Raw genomic sequence first — 16467 nt, forward strand, 5'->3', positions numbered from 1 at the left:
AAGGAAGACAGACATTTTATCCATTCCCAATTTGTCTCCTTGCGTGGGTGGGAAGGAGAAAGCAAGAGAGACTGATTCATACTAACCCTGCATATAAATATAATCATTGCTAGCTCCAAACTAGGAGAATACATAGAAAAAAATAATCAGCACAGATTCACCAAGGAACAAAGCTGCATTGATGGCATGTGGAATGCACTGTCAAAATATTACCTGGTCCACAGACAGTGGATTTAATTCCGGTTTTCTCCAGCACTGGGACTCTGTTTATTGCACCTTCAATATGCTGCATGAACACATCCCAGTCCAGATCAAAGAGGCCAAAGGCAAATTTCTCAGATACCTGAGGGGAAACAGGAGCCGAGGTACACAGAAGTTAAGTGAGAGAAGATGTTTATTTTATAACAAACACCCCATTCTGACAGCCGCTTAGCGGCTGCTTCCTGTAAGGTGCTGAGTATCTTCATTGCCCAATGAAATCAGTAGGAACGGAGGGGGCTCAGCGCTTCTGGAAAACAGCCCCAAGGGGTGAACTCCTGGCCCTGTTGAAGTCAACGGGAGTTTTGACATTGATTATGGCTCCCAAAATTAGAAGCTGCTTTGGAAACTTTGGTTTCATAGGAACTTATCTGCTAAGCTGTCCAGCCAAGGAGAGGAACTGTGATGCCTAGCTAGCACCTTAACCACCTAAGCTATGAATGAGACATAGGACCCATCAGTTACAATCACTTTGCATATGGCCTTATTAAAGATCATTGTCCACTTTGTCTTAGGGTAAAACACAAGAAAGAATATCATTTTTCCTTGAAAGACAAGCCCATTAACTACTGTAGTAATTGACACATTAAACTCCCCATCCAGTTATTGTGAAAATGGAACACCCCATTCGCAGGATATAGGACAGAAGAGGGCTAAGAAGGTTGAAGAAAAAGTTCATCACAAGCCACAGTCATTTACTATCACCTTCAGCGTTAATCCCGGAAAGATTTTCATTCGTCCGTTTGGAAGCCTTTCTCCCATTGCAGAGAGGGAGCAAAATCTAATGAAGACTCATGTTACAGGACTACGTCATATCTGGGCAGTCAATTTCCAATCACTACAGCCAGTAAGGAACTCACTCGGCACCATTTGATCGAGGACAAAGGGTGGTAGGACTCAGGAACTCTAGGTTCAATTTCTGTCTCTTCCTCTGTGACCTCGGGCAAGTCACTGTATCTCTTTGAGCCTCAAATCCCACCCTGCAAAGCCGGCATAATAGTACTTTCTGTCACCAACCTTTGCCAGGTCTACTTGGCACACGAGCTCTTTGAGCAGCCACTATCCCATACTATTGGTGAACGGGGCAACGGGGCCCCGTTCTTAGCTGGGGCCTCTGGCTGCTATTGTGAAACAAACAACAAATAATTCGGCGATCTCCTTCTCAGACATGCCACTTTGTGGAGAGAAGGCAGAGGGGGCAGGAGGAGATGGTCGCATTTTTGTACTTTGAGAAGGATAGAAAAGGTCTTAGAGGCAACACCTGAGTAAGGGCCCAAGCTAATAAACTGAAGAGAAGACATGCCTCCTGTGGCTTGCCCAAGGTCAGAGACAAGGACCTATGGCAAAGCAGGGAATTGAACTGTGATCTCCCAAGTCCCAGGCTAGTGCCGTAACCACTAGACCATCCTTCTTCTCCCACCCAAATAGAAGAAGCTGTCAAATCCACTCTCCCTCCGAGTCCTGCTGAACCCAGCTCTGTCTTAATGCAAAGGGTCCTCATTTCATGCATGCTGGCACATAAGCAAGAGAGCTAAGGAGCTCATTTCAGCGCCGACTTTGTCAAAACGGCTTTCCTGGTAACATGCTTTATTTCCTATGAAAACCTCTCAGCACCGCTCACCTCCTCCCAGAATATTGGATTTGACTCATATCCGCCCACAGACAGGGCATCGCCTTGGAGACGGAGATACACCGAGGCGTCGTGATCGCGAACGTTCGGCATATTCTAAACAGAGGTAGAAAGGAACATCATCAAAGCGGGGCAGGAGGGGTAAAGCGCACAGGCTCACAGACACCTGGGATGCTTCTGCCCTTGTTCCAACAGTGCACCCCAAGCTGAATGCCCATCTTCTTCCCAGCAGCTGCCTTGCTAGATGGCCACTGTGGAGTGTCATTATAAACATAAGGGTGCAGGTTACCAGGCTGTTTATTCTCCATCCAGGAGAATCCAAGCCTGCTGGAATCACTAGCAGCTCCTCTGCGTTTCCTCCAGCACGGAAATCCCCTAGCACCTCCTCACCAAGAGGCACAGTGCACCCAGCTCCTCCCTGTGTGTCCCACTGCGAGACTTGCCAGCGGTCAGGCCTCAGAGCTTAGGGCTAGAGGAGGAAGGAAGAAGCCAGTCCTGGTGGTTCGCTATCTGCCCCACTTCTGGCTCCCCACTCCCGGTAATCCCACATTATTCCTAGCCCTCCCACCTGCTCACCATTCTATTGCCCTGTGTGGGGTTTATCCGGCTTCCTCTGCCCCCTGCTGCTGGCATCAGCACCCCGATGCTCCAGGCCCAAGGAAAATCTGCTCAGAATGGGTGACCAGTGACCAAATAGAGGCCCAAGAAGGCCAGTTAAGAATCCTCTGTCCAGCCCAGCTCTGTCCCTGAGCAAAAGCAGGGACGCTTTCTAGCTCTAAGAAAGCTTGGATCCAAATGTGGCTGGGGCTGTATTGAGGCTCACAAGGGCTGGGCAGGAAACAGCGATTTGTTTTAAAACATCTAAGCCTTTGTTTTTAACAGGACCCCACTGAGTCTGCAAACAAGCAGTGAAAAGAAAAGAACTGGCTGTAGCAGGTCACAGACAATTAGTTTCAGTGCTGGGCCCTTTCTAAGCTGCTGCTTTGCACGGGCTGGAAAACGTGGTTCTCCTGTGCCTCAGAGAAGTCAGAGCCCTGCTTGACAGCACGGCTCCAACACCAGCAGAACAAGACTAGCGGCGGACATGATACGAGCAATGCACCGAGACATCCTCCCCGCACACGCTGCCCACGGGCACAGGGGCCTCAACAGCTGCAGAAGAACTGGAGGTGCTAATATGTTTACATGGGCTGAGTTTAATTCACTAAACAGATCTGCTGTGCGTCCCAGCCCCAGACCAAGAGCACGAGCTAGGGGGCGCTGAAATGCAAGCTGATTTCCGTATGGGTCTGAACAAGACTGAAGTATAACCATCTCTGAATGCATCTGATGAAGTGAGCTGTAGCTCACAAAAGCTTATGCTCTAATAACTTTGTTAGTCTCTAAGGTGCCACACGTACTCCTTTTCTTTTTGCAGATACAGACTAACACGGCTGTTACTCTGAAATCTAAAAACCAAATTTACCCTACCTCCACAAAAGAGTGACTGTGGAAGCAGACAAGATTGCACTTGTGTAGTCATTTGAAGACAGTAATAATGCCTAGCTCTTATCCTCAGTAGATCTCAAAGCACGTGCAATGGAAGTCATAGTATCATTATTCCCATTTTATAACTGGGGAAACTGAGGCACAACGATTTGCCCAAGGTCACCCATCAGGCCAGAGTGAGGAACAGAACACAGGTCTACTGAATCCCAGTCCAGTGCTGTATTCCCTAGGTCACGCTGAGTTAACTGATGTGCTTGTATAGGGCCTAGTGCAAGGGGGTTCCAATCCTCTTGGGGCCACCATTCAGATAATAAGGCCTGAAATCAATAGGATGGAGCAGAGCTGCTACAGACATTCTCAGGAGGAGAACTGGCAGACTGGCAGGCCCGTGTGTTTTGATCCACGTTAAAAGGAAAAATGATTTCTCTCTTACCCCACCTACACAACAAGATGAAACAGCACAGCAGCCAAGACACTAATACATAGCTAAAGAATAATATTGACTTTAACAACATAGCATGAAAATATTTAAGTTACACAAATGGAATTATTGTAGGGTCTTACTGTATTTTTCACTGATAAATTAATAATCAGCATTTCAACAAGAGGCACTGTGGTTAGTGGATAGGCCTCTAGCCTAGCAGTCAGGAGACCTAGGTTCTATTATCCACTCTGCCACCGACTTGTTATACAACCTTGGGCAAGTCACTTGAGGTTTTTCCTCTTCTACTCATCTATTTAAGTTGCAAACTCTTCAGGGCAAGGATTGTCTCTTACTATATCTCTGTGCAGTGCCTAGCACAGTGGGGGCCCAGTTTTGGGTCAGGCTGGTAGATGCTACTGCAGTATAAAAAATAATATCGTTAAATGGCACTTTTCAAAATCAACTGTCAAAGAGTCAAGGTGTAGGGGGAAAACAGATGGGTTGCACAGAAAATTTATTACAAAATTACTCTAAAAATCTATAGGCCACAAATTAATATCACCTCCTTTTGTATGGTTTCAAACACCCTTATAGAATTCCAAAGCATAGAAATGTCTCTGAAATTTCGCAGGATGGTTCAAAAATATTTAGAAAACTGTATCATTTCCTTGTCAGGGCTGCAGGACTTTCCATAAAGGCTGTTTACTAAGATGAAACACAGTTACCTGGGGATATCTGGACTCCTTTATCAAACACAAAACACCAAAGCCCAGAGGGTAATTCTGCTATGAAAGGTGGGGGAAAAAAAGAAACAGCGTCCTGCGTTAAAATATTCGTAAATATTAAATAGAATGACAGTAATGTATTAAATTATTGAATATTAATTATTTGTATCTTCACAGTGCATAGGTGTCCCACTTATGGACCCTGACCCCAGTTTGCAAGAAGAGGCAGTCTGGCATAGCGCACAGGCCAGATTGGGACTCAGGACTGGGTGCTATTCCTGGCTCTACCAGTGGCCTGCTGGGTGACCCTGGGCAAGTCACGTCAACGGTCTGTGCCACAGTTTCCCCTTCATCATGAGAGCGATGTCCTCTGTAAAGTGCTTTAAGATCTCCTGGTGCAGAACCCTTGATAAAAGCATGGCATTCTTAACATTAAAAATATGTGAATAATGCAGCAGCATTTAGGCCCTGATTCAGCAAAGCATTTAAAAACATGCTTGGCTTTAAGCACGTGTTTAAATCAACCCCTGTTCAGCCTAGCACTTAGGCATGTGCTTAAATCCCACAGAAGCCAGAGGGAGAATGACTCTCCCCTTTCACACTTTGGGTCAAATTCTGTCCTAAACGACCCTTCTTGCAGATCCCATGAAATTGGTGGGATGCAGCATGGGGAAGGACTGGCCCGTTTCTTCTAGGCATGTACTGGCCCGTTTCTTCTAGGCATGTACGTGGTATGGAGGGGTCCCTCCTGCATGTCCTTACTTGAAGCCAGTTAACATTCAGGGATTCCATAAACTCTTCCTTTGAAATGCTCCCTTTGCTGCATAGTGCTCGTGCTGCCCAAGAGCATCATCTAGCTGCAGGCCAAGGAATTAAACTTTTCCAAGGCGACATTTGTTTCTGAAATGCTACAGGAAGATGTGCTGAGATGGGGCAGTGGGATCTCTGACAACAATTCCAGCGGCAAAGAACAGTAGGGTTCCTCTCCCGCAGCCCTGACCCGGGGCAGGGGAGGCGGGGTGTAGAAATAGGCAATGTGCTCTTTCAAGGCAAGGAGACGGCTCAGAGGGGCAGTGGCTTCATTAAGCTGAGCCAGGAGCAGTGAGAGAAGTACTCAGATGGCATCACAGAGGCAGGGGTGTTGAGCAGCACAAGTGGGGATGTCGGGCAAAACCACAACAGACCAGAACACAAGTGTGGATAGACTTACGCCTGTCTTGCCCGACCAGTTCAGTTACCAACAGCCCACTGGCTGGGGATGGGCATGGTGCAAGAACGGAGAGAATGCAACAGAATTTTCGGGTCCGGGCAGGCTCCCAAGAGCAGAGCTGATCAAACCGTGTAAGTTAGCTGACATATGTAGCCTTTTTGCCTCCAATCACAGATTACCCGCAAACAGGTAGAGCCTTTTATTAGCTTGTTCGTTACACACAACGGCGTCACAGCGCTGCTTTGCTCTAGAGAAAGTTTAGGGTGACCAGATCTCCAGATTTTATCGGGAAAGTTCCAATATGCGGGGCTTTGACTTATATAGGCACCTATTACCCCCCTTCCCCTGTCCCGATTTTTCACACTTGCTCTCTGGTCACCCTATGCGGGTTAGTACATTTTGCCAAAACCAGGGAAATAGTTTTCATGGATGTTTTTGCGTGTTTCCCCTAGTTTGTCACCAGTGCTATTCAGTGCAAGATCATTTTAACCGATAGATTATTTGTAAACCTGGTGCTATTTGGCACTAGACAGCCATGTGTTGTGTATCTGCTGCTCAGATTTGCTATTTCCATTGTACAGCCGGTCACCTAAAGTCACCTAATATTGTTCCCGTTTCAGATTGGTTGGTCTAAGCTTTATCAACCAGAGTCATCCCCCTTTCTGCCTGCAGATTATCTGTGAACATTCAGATTTGTTCAACGAAACTACTGTTTGACGACAACAGTGGGTGAAATAGCCCTTGGATGTACACACTGAGTATGTGTGTCCTGCAATCTGAGGTGTGACTGCAGCCCAGGGAGACATACCTGCACTCGCATGGCAAAATACAGCACGCCGGGGATCTCGGGTACATACTCCCATTGCTATCCTGCATTGAAGCCCCTGCAGTCACATCTACTCTGCTCCATTTAGGAGCACGAGCATGGGTGCGTCTACCCGAGCGGCAGTCACACCTCAGATTGCGATACAGCCATATCCAGTGATTCACAGCCCTTCTGCTTTCAGGGACTATTCCTGTGAGTAGGACCTCACTCCACCTGAATGTCCATGGCTAGCCAGATAAAAGGGGGCCAGGGATGCAAGCTAAGCCCAAGAGTAGGCTTCATTGGCAAGATTATTCACAGATGTTTTGTCACTGTATTCACCAAGGAGAGCGTCTCCTAGAGAAGATGGGACACACAAAGCCACCTCTAGGAAAGGAAAGCAGGTTGGATGTTATGGAGAAAAAAGTGTCCCAGATCATAGAAGCGTTTGTGAAAACCAGGAGACCCTCCCACAATTTCTGAATCAAGTCCCCTCCTGAAAGCGCCCCCAGCACATGCCCCTGTCTGATGACAAACCCTCCAGTTAGAGAAGAAGAGCAATGAACTGACCTGAATGCCCTCTATCCGCTCCGTCACCACGTATGCATGATGCATAGCCACCAGGGGCACGTTTACACCAGCCATCTGGCCCAGGGCTCGGGCCCACACTCCTGTCGTAAAAACAAACCACCGCTTGGTGAGTGACCACAGCCAATGCCTCTGGCCACTTCTGGAACCTATGAGGAGCTGTGCCAGACACCTGAAGCTCAGAGTCCAGAATGCTGCCTCCTGATGTGTGGAAACAGGGAGTTAACAAGGCCCTTTGGCTCAATGTTACACACAATCAAAACCTGCATTCATCTGGCATCTTTCCCCTCCCTGAGCACAGACATGGTGAACCAAAGAATGCCTCACTCAAAGATTGGACAAAATCTCCTAATTGTTGGGACAGGAAGGACTAGTATCCCTATCAGATTATGCCGAGTGGCAGGGCTGTAGCTATGTTACCTTGATTTCCTACCTGCACAGTTCACCACACAGGGAGTCTGGATGATCCCATAGTTTGTTTCCACCGCAGCTACCCTTTGCACACCCAAGTCATCGGCTCTGACCTGAATACCGGTCACTGGGCAATTCTCTATTACCTGGAGACAGCGAAAGAGAAGCACAGTGACATCCCCCTGGGGTTTGAATGTTAAGGGTTGGACTCATAATACCAAATGAGTAACCCAGCTCTCCTGAGAAGAGCACACACTGTGAGTTCATTGGCAATTCTGAAAAAACTCAAAACAAAAAGTTGTTTCAGGTCCGGCTGAAAACGAAAATTTTCAGCGAATCGAAAAAGCTGAAAACATTTACAGTTCAGATAGAATGAAAGAATTTGTTTCCGTTTTGACCATTTTTGAATTTTAAAAAATTAAATTAAAGGAAATTTTGAAGCAAAAAGTCATTTCAAGTTAAAAAAATCAAAATGTTGTGGTTCAAAAATGTTGAAACAAAAAGATTTGTGGTTTTTTTTTTTTGGGGGGGGGGAGGATTTGAAATGAACAATGAATTGAAACTGATATAAATTTGCAAAATGTTTTAGCTGAAAAATTTTGCTGAGCTCTACTCTGAAGATGCAGGCCAGTGGCTTCGGCCCAAGGCTCTCCTTCCCAGCAGGGGAAATGTTAATCCAAACATAGTGCTGTCATTTTTTTTTTTAAACTTTCATAAAAACCATTCCTATTACTGCAAGGGAATTAAATTCCCCTCTTTAATTTTGGGCTTAAACTGCCTCTCAGTGGCCTTTTAAGGTAATTTTAAATCTCAGAGAACCATAATTATCAATTTGTTTTGTAGTTAGCACGGAGGAGCCCCAGTCACAGACCAGGTGCTAGGTGCTGTACAAACACAGATCCAAATGTTGGTCCATGCCCCAACGAGCTTGCTGTATTTTACCCCTCACCAACAACTTGTTTTTCACGATGTAGCTGTTTTGGTCACATATCCTTTTCCCATTTTCCCCCCTCCTCTTTACTTCCCCAGCTCCTATGGCTCTATGCCAAAACCACCATCTCTGATGAGGCATGGCTGGGACTCCCTTCAAAGTCAGCCAGCGCCACACCCAATCTGCCAAAGGGGGGCGCTGTTAAACAGAACAAGGCAATTCTGAAACAGATCTGGCTTTGAGAATGGTGGAGGCTGGGAACAGCAGGAAGCCAAGGATCAAGGGGAGAGGAAGGAAAATGTACAGAGAGAACACGTCTGGCTGAATTTGAGAGTTGTGAAAAGCTACAATGCTCAGACACCCACCCAAATGTGCAATAGTCAATTACCAAAGCGCCTCTGGCAGTAGCTGCCCTGGTGAGGGTTGTACAGGTGCCAGCAGGATCCATTGTGCCATCCTTAGGAACATAAAGGGTGCCATAAAGATCATCCACGTTCATCAGTGGGTACAGGTCCTTGGTTTCTGCAGGGGACAGGACGTACGATTCTATGCCATAGACCTTACCCAGCTACAAACGAGACACGAGAACAGGTGTATTAATGCAGACAAGACAGCGTGGTTTGGCATCTCTGCAAAACAATCAACAATGTGAAGAAACCACAGGGGCACACCTGCGTCCCAAATAACTACATGCAAACATGCCAGGCCTAACTACATACGCACTGATAATCTAACCGGGTTCTGGTGGATTCCCAAAACACAGTACATGGTGATCAGCTTTAGTGGGCTCAAACTATTTAAAGGGACATTACCCTAGTCCTATACAAGTAGGCGGTGCAATTGGAAATATGATGCTGTACTTAATGGCAATGGGCAGTGGACAGGTTTCATTTTGCAAAGCCCAGATCAGGGATGCATTAGATCCGAGAACCTTTTTACCTGAGTCCCCAAAGCTGGGTATGGTGGAGAGAGGTTTAAAACCAACGATTCCACTTTCGATCCCTCTACCCCTCATGAGCGTTAAGTGTCTATTAGGCCATTGAATCAAAGAGTATTAAGATGGACACAGCTGTTTTCATAGTGTATATTTCACTAGAAGTGCAGCAGTTCAGAAGTTAGAGAAGAAACTAGTGTCATGTAACCGGTCTTTATTGTGACTTTTTGAAATCAAATGCTAATGTGTGTACTTCCCAGCAGAAAAAGGCAAGAGGACTGGCCGGGTCTGTGCATCTCTCTGCTGCTTTGGGAGGAGAATACAGCTAGGGTGACCAGACACCAAATGTGAAAAATCGGGACAGGGGGTGGGGGGTAATAGGAGCCTATATAAGAAAAAGACCCAAAAATCGGGACTGTCCCTATAAAACCGGGACATCTGGTCACCCTAGATACAGCATTATGATCAGCAGTGAAACCAGACTTCACGGCTAATCCTGCATGGAGAATCCCTTTCACTTTGTGAGTGAGACCAGTGTTCAGATTCAACTGAATCTCAAGGACCCCTCTACTAAGTGAGAGGCCATTATCATAAAGGCTGCAGTAGCCACCATGCATGGTTTACTGGCCAGGGCAATCCCTCAGCTAGAATCTCAGCACATGCCTGTATCACTTGGGACAATAAGGTTTGTGTGGGCTCTGCCACCAGGGATCACAAGGTGATCTATGGCCAACCTCCTCTCTCTGGGTCTCTTTTTGGGTACGTCTCCACTGCCGCTGGGCACTTCCCAACTGGGGTAGCTGGACCTGCACTCACTTTGCTCGAGCCAGCGTGTGAAAAAGAGCATTGTAGCTGAGGTAGCATGGGTGATGGCAGCTTGGGCCAGCGGCCCCAGTACAGACCTGCTGTCTGGTGAGTTTATATTCAGGCAGCTAGTCCAGCTACGCTGCTATTTTTAGCCCCCTCACTCAAGCAGAGCTAGCGCGTGTCTGTGTATCTGGGTTGGGAAGCATGTTTCCAGCGGCAGTGGAGACCTACCCTTTGATCCCCATTCCCACCTCCCTCCTTCCTGGCAGCTACTGACACTGCATTATCTTTCTTCTACAGGGGCAGGATCTACTGCATCCAAAGCCTGTTGAAATCAGGGGAGACACTCCTGGGCTTTGGATCAGGGTTTCAGAACCTGCCAGCAAGGCTGCTCCATGAATGATAAGTGAGGCCACATTTAACTTTCCAAGAGGGGTGGAAAAATGAGCTGTCTAAATAAACAGCAATCACCCCAATCAGGACTGATGGATAAAATTTCCCTCTGTGTCATAGGGGAGAACTGGGCTCTCCGTGCAGCAGAAGATAAATGGTTGGCTGATGACAGGTCAGTCCTGTTTTGATGCTGCAAGTCAAAGCAGCCGAGTTGAAGACTGACGCAGCGGGTTCCCTGTGACATGGTAGAAGACAGGATCCATCCCCTCCCTCACACTAGCCCGTTTTCTAAGGGGCATGGATTTTCTCCATAAGTATTGCACAGACATTTAAGCAGGTTGCTCTTTTTACTTTAGGGACTAAGGCCTTAGTCCTAATCTTCAAAGCAATCAATGGATCAGACCCAGTTGCATTCGAGGCTGCATTTCAGTCTATTAACTGCTCTTCTGGGACATAGGAGAACACAAAGCCCTGGCTAGCCTAGACCAATGCATGTTACAGCCAGGGATAAGGCATTCTCAGTAGAGTGGATAGGGCTATTGAACAAACATCCAGAGGAGATTAGAAGACTCCAGAGTCTGTCCATCCGTAGAACAACGCTTCCCCTTTTCCCCCATAACCAGAACAACTTTCACATCAACCACCTACAGCCACCATGTCCTGAAAAATAACTGTCCAAAGCAGAGCTTTCGATAACCCACTAAGAGCCAGAGATGCCAAGAAGTCCACTAGGGATTTCGCTACTGCCAATCTCTTTGCATGGAAGGTGTTCAGATACCATGGTGATGGGCAGCAGTACAAAATCCTTTGGCAACCAGACCCTCAAGTCTAGCTAATGGGTAGCACCAGCCCTGATTCAGTGATCTGTGAATAAGTAGAAGGAGAAGGAAGGAGATGAGGAGATTCCTGCTTACAGACATGAGTCTTTTGTACTCGTCCAGCCGCTGCTTGTTGGAGGCGATGAAGAGCCCGCCATTCTGAATCCATCCCGTGTGCAGACCTGTCTCCTCCTCCAGATCTTTGCTGACCACGTTGCGAGTATGAGCCAGCAGCTCCACTTCCACATCACTCGGACGCAGCTGCCACAGCAGACCTGGGAAAACCACAGAAGTTCCAGTGGACTCTGGCTTCCCCTCCCCATTCCAACCCTACCTTACAAGCCAAGCAAACAAACAGGCCAACTGTGAGAATAGCACAACAGGTGTTTTAGCAATAGCAGCATTCCTGGCCTAGACGTAACCCACGCTGTGGTTTGCTGGCTCCCTCTAGTAGCTAGACCACATAAAGGTCTCCAGCTACCACCACTTATGGATCTCTTAGCTCACACAGTAGAGGCTCACGCTTTCAGGTCCAGAGGTCGAGGGCTCAATTCTTATTGCTGACGACCCACTCAGTAGCCAGGTGTAACAAATGAGGGTCCATTTGGGCACTAAGCACACAAGCTAGGCTTTATCAGCACCGTGACATGAGCTCGGTGTCCCACTTCAAGGCAGGGGGTTCAGCAGCACCCCCAGCTTCCCTTGTTCCAGCACCTATGCAGAGTGGGGCAGCTGCCAGAGGGGCCAGGGACTATCGGAAGGAGGTTCCTCAGTAGTCTGGCATGGGCCTGCCCAAGGAAGGACCCAGAGGCCCGCCATGGGGAGTGGGGGTAAGACTGCTGGGCAATAGCAAAAGGGGTGTTTCTTTCCCCTCTACCCTACGAGGTGGGGAGGAGAAGGCCAGACTTCTGGAGGCCCACGTTGTCAGGCCTTGGCGATACTCCTATATAGGGTCAAGCAGTAGAGAGCTGAGGCCTGAGAGACTTGGCTCTTAAAGGGCCAAGGTACCATAATAACCCCTTAGCTGAGAGCTGAAGGAACAATTCCTTTCCCAGGTCCCCAAGGAGGGCTCATCCCCATCTATGCAGCAAGATCGAGAGAGTCACAAACATCCTAACCCGGAGAGGGGCTGAGCTCTCCCCACGTGGAACTGAGCAGCCGCAGGGAGCTGATGGCTGCTCAGCACCTGGCAGGATCAGGCTCCGAAAGCCTCCCTCTACAGTTCTAATTTGGAGCCTTTGCTCTGCTATAGAGGCTTACACACACACAGCTCTGCTCACCGGCCGTGTGCCAGGTGGTCCCCGACGTCAGACGGTCTCTTTCCAGTAGGACCGCGTTGCTCACCCCCATCCTAGCCAGGTGGTAGATGGTTTGACATCCCAAGCTGCCTCCACCCACCACCACGACATCGGCTGATTTCGGGAGCGGCCTGGTCGGCCCTTTGCCTTGAGGGCTCTCTTCCTTCAGAGTCTTGTGGTAAGGGACGCTCTTCTCTGCCGTTTGGCCTGCCCCGCTGCTGAAACACCTGAGGTGGATGTTTCTCCCAGAGGCTGACATCTGGCAGGAGGCAGCTCTTCGGACCACGGAGCTCAGGTAGGCCATGGTGACCTGGAATTCCAAAGACAAACCTTCAATGGACCGAGCAAAGATCTCACCACGCGCTAGCATACAAAAGTCCACACTGGAGTTATTATCATCATCATGGGTCAGGACCCATGGTGCTAGGCACTAAACAAACACAGAACAAACAAACAAAAAAAACGATCCCTGCCATATGGCCACAGCCTGGAATTTCAGGTCATAAATGGCTTTGGAGAAAGATAGGGTGCTGTGGAAGGGATGGGAAAGAGAATCACATGGCGTCTCCCTGACCTCAGCTCCTCAAAACTCTGACATCTACCTGCCACCCACCTTGTCTCTCTTAAACCAGGTGAACTATTACTGACCTTAAGCAAAAACTACAGAGGGTGGCTGTAAACTGAAATGCATTTGCAACAAAGGAAAGCATCCCATTAAATACAGACCTGCTAAAAACCAGCTGCTGCCCTGTGATGGAGTGGACTAGGTCCAAATGCCCCCTGCTGGTTCTGCCACACCAATCCCAGGGAAAGAGCAGTGGAGAGGTCCTCCAAGCAGGCTAGAGTGGCTGCAGAGGAAGCAGCCAATCAGGGCCCAGGAGGGCTATATAAAATGAGCTGCAGAGCAGCAGTCAATTGCTGCTTAGAGCAGGAGAAGAAATGACTGCAGGCCTGGCTGCCTGGAAAAGCAGCAGGGCCACGGACGGTTTGCTAGCAGGGACCAGGGGAGCACTGAGGGAGCTCCTGGCTGGTTGCTAGGACTGAGTAGGGACTGAGCCTGGGGAGGGCTGCAGGAAGATAGTATCTCCAGGGAGGAAGCCCTGGGGATACAGCCCCATACCTGGGTTGGACTACTTAAAAAGCAAAGCCCAGGGAGATCTAGAGAGAGCCACCATCAGAGGGGTACTGAGCTAGGCTCCGGTGGACCGTATACCATGGAAGGGGTTTGTGCTGGTTAACATGCAGACAGTGTGACTTGGCCCGAGCGCTGTTTCACTGACAAACCTACCTGAGAACCACCAAAAGGGGTCACCAGAACTAAAGAATGCAGACATGCCCAACCAGAAGGGGGCACTCATGAGAGGCGAGTGCCAACTCTATTACATGCCCAAAACGAACACTAAAGCAATAGCCTGAAGAATCAACTTTTTGTCTGACAGAGGTTTGCTAGTGGCACAGGACTAAAGGACTGAGAATTTCTAAAGCCAATGATTTAGTTTGCACACACAAGAGTAACCCCCATTAGCGTTTATGAGCTTGAAGACATTGCTACTCAAAGATAGTTGGTGCCTGTTGTATGCCAAGTCGATTAAAAGGGTTTTCAAATACAGTATTGCTAAATCTCATGATTTTAATGAGAGTCTTGTGATTCTTGGTGCTTTTCTTCAAGCCCCAGCTCCTGGAGTCAAGTGATTTCACAAGAATCTCAGCTTTCATTAAAAACAATTTTTATAGCCCTTGACATGGTGGAGAAAAGCTTGAAAACGTGATCTGAGTGCTCCCTGAAGGCTCAGAACCCAAAAGGCCAATGAATAGGACCCAAATTTTATTATATTTTGAAAATCTTGTGATTTTTAAGCCAGACTCATAATTTGGGGGGCCTGACTCCCCGTTTTTCACCACCTGAGCTTGGCAAGACTGCAAACGCATGCTTCAGAGTACTCAGAAGTGCTGTGCACGCAGCCTAGTGGAAAGCGCACTTCACATTTCAATTGTACGCTCTTGCGGGCGGGGGACAATCTTTCGGTTGTGTGTTTGTACAGCACTTAGAACATTGAGGCCCTCCTGACCTGAGCCCGGGGCTTCAAGGAACGAGGGTAATATAAACAAATAAGAATAAAGTTGTTGCAATCAGGGCCTCAGGGACACAATGAAGGGGGAAGGATTTGCCCCTATATACAAAACATGGCAATCCCTGCCCGTGGTCATAAAGGATAAGTGACATGTGGTGGAGACAGACCCAGGATTCACTGCTGGGTGAAACGTCGAATCCTCTCTCCTGCCCCCAGTGCAAGCATCTGCCCAGTCTGTCTGTTCAGGCTGGGTGCTGGCGTGAAGCTCTGGCCTTATACGCAGGTTTGGGTGTGTTATTTTACACAGCTGAAGTATGCAGCTCCTCCCCCTTTGTTTTAAGTCTTGCTCTGGGTAAATGTGTCTTCCCGGCTCTTGCAGAGTCAGCAGAGCTAAGGAATCTTGCCAGGGTATCTAGGGTCACTGTTCCTGCAGCAGAGACCGGAGACTTCAGCCAGCAGATCCCCGCTCCTTTTCTCATTAAGCGGAAAAGTTTCTCTATGTTGAACAAGCCAGACCCCAACCCTAATGGTTTTCAGGCTGATTCTTCCTATTACTCTGCCACAGGGGCAGGGGAAGGGTTGATATTCATGTCTCTGAGCGCCAAGAAAGTCTTCCCTCCGCAACCACGTTTCCTGAGATTTACCACAGTCCGGTCTCACCATGAACTTTACAGCCTGAAAGCTTTCCTGTCATTTAAGACACAATCTCATCTCTGAGCCAGTAAGGGACCTGTTGGCTGCTCAGACACAGCCCTCTCTGTTCAGATTTCCCCTCTGCATAGGCAAGCCTGGCTTTCCCTGCCAGCGACGGGAGCTGACCGCACACAACACACTACTGTCCAAAGGAGTTCAGTTCACTTTACCTGGGCAGACGGCCGTGAGGTTCTTGTTTCCTCTGACGCTCTCCTGCTGTCTCTCACACGCGCACCACTGCCCCCGAAACAGTAACTAGCACTTGAGAGAACCGCAGCCAGAGATCAGTCTTTGCCGCTGCTGGCCAGTTACAACTATTCCCAGAGTCTGGGAAGTGAGTACAGTGCAACGTGTGCACTGGCTTGCCTGATCGGAGAGATCTACGCAGCCGGCCCAGTCACCCAGACAAGATGGACAGTGCACTGTCATTCATGAGCAGAGACTGAAGGCTGCAAGGATCAGATATGTTAGAGATGGAAAAGCCCTATTAGTTTACCCAATCTCTCTTCCTTCTGACCAAGGCAGGGTACAAAACAAAGAGCCCAGATGGGAATTGAATGCACAGGCTCCAGCCTCAGAGCCTGATCGCTTTCCCCTGGGCTTGGCCAGAGCTATTTCAGCTGTATGCCATCTGTTAACTTACGGCCAGAAAGAGAATCCGGTAAATAAGCGGAACAGCTGAACGTTCAGCCCAATTTTCCTGCTGTTAAATTATCCTCCTGCCCTTAAAATGTCAGCAGAGTAAAATCAAACCTGGACTGGAGCTTTAACTGGAATTGAGCCTGGACTGCACTATCCAAAGCTGGGGTTTGGACCCCAAACTTGTTTTTTAAATATTTTATGCCAAACATTCTCCGCCACCAGAAAGACTATTATTATTTATATTACAGTAGTGCCCAGAGCTCCCAAATGAGATTGGGGCCCCGTAAGCAGACTGCAAACACATTGTAAGCTGCTTGGGGCAGCCTAGCAATGAACAAGA

At 48.3% G+C, this 16467-nt stretch overlaps 1 protein-coding gene across 1 annotated transcript in view; it reads right to left on the reverse strand.

Annotated features, from left to right (window-relative positions):
- The window catches only part of SARDH (sarcosine dehydrogenase), a 101153-nt gene extending 85359 nt beyond the window's left edge, over positions 1–15794 (reverse strand). Inside the window, exons 1-8 of the mRNA XM_048823258.2 lie at positions 15656–15794; positions 12703–13030; positions 11519–11697; positions 8859–9038; positions 7562–7685; positions 7111–7211; positions 1880–1984; positions 214–343 (exon numbers count right to left, since the gene is read on the reverse strand). Coding sequence (XP_048679215.1) covers positions 214–343; positions 1880–1984; positions 7111–7211; positions 7562–7685; positions 8859–9038; positions 11519–11697; positions 12703–13024 — 1141 coding nt within the window. The 5' untranslated portion in view covers positions 13025–13030; positions 15656–15794. The remainder of the gene's footprint in view (positions 1–213; positions 344–1879; positions 1985–7110; positions 7212–7561; positions 7686–8858; positions 9039–11518; positions 11698–12702; positions 13031–15655) is intronic.
- Between the last annotated feature and the right edge of the window lie 673 nt (positions 15795–16467).

Source organism: Caretta caretta, chromosome 16, assembly GCF_965140235.1.
Source record: "Caretta caretta isolate rCarCar2 chromosome 16, rCarCar1.hap1, whole genome shotgun sequence".
In the NCBI taxonomy this organism is placed as follows: Eukaryota; Metazoa; Chordata; order Testudines; family Cheloniidae; genus Caretta; species Caretta caretta.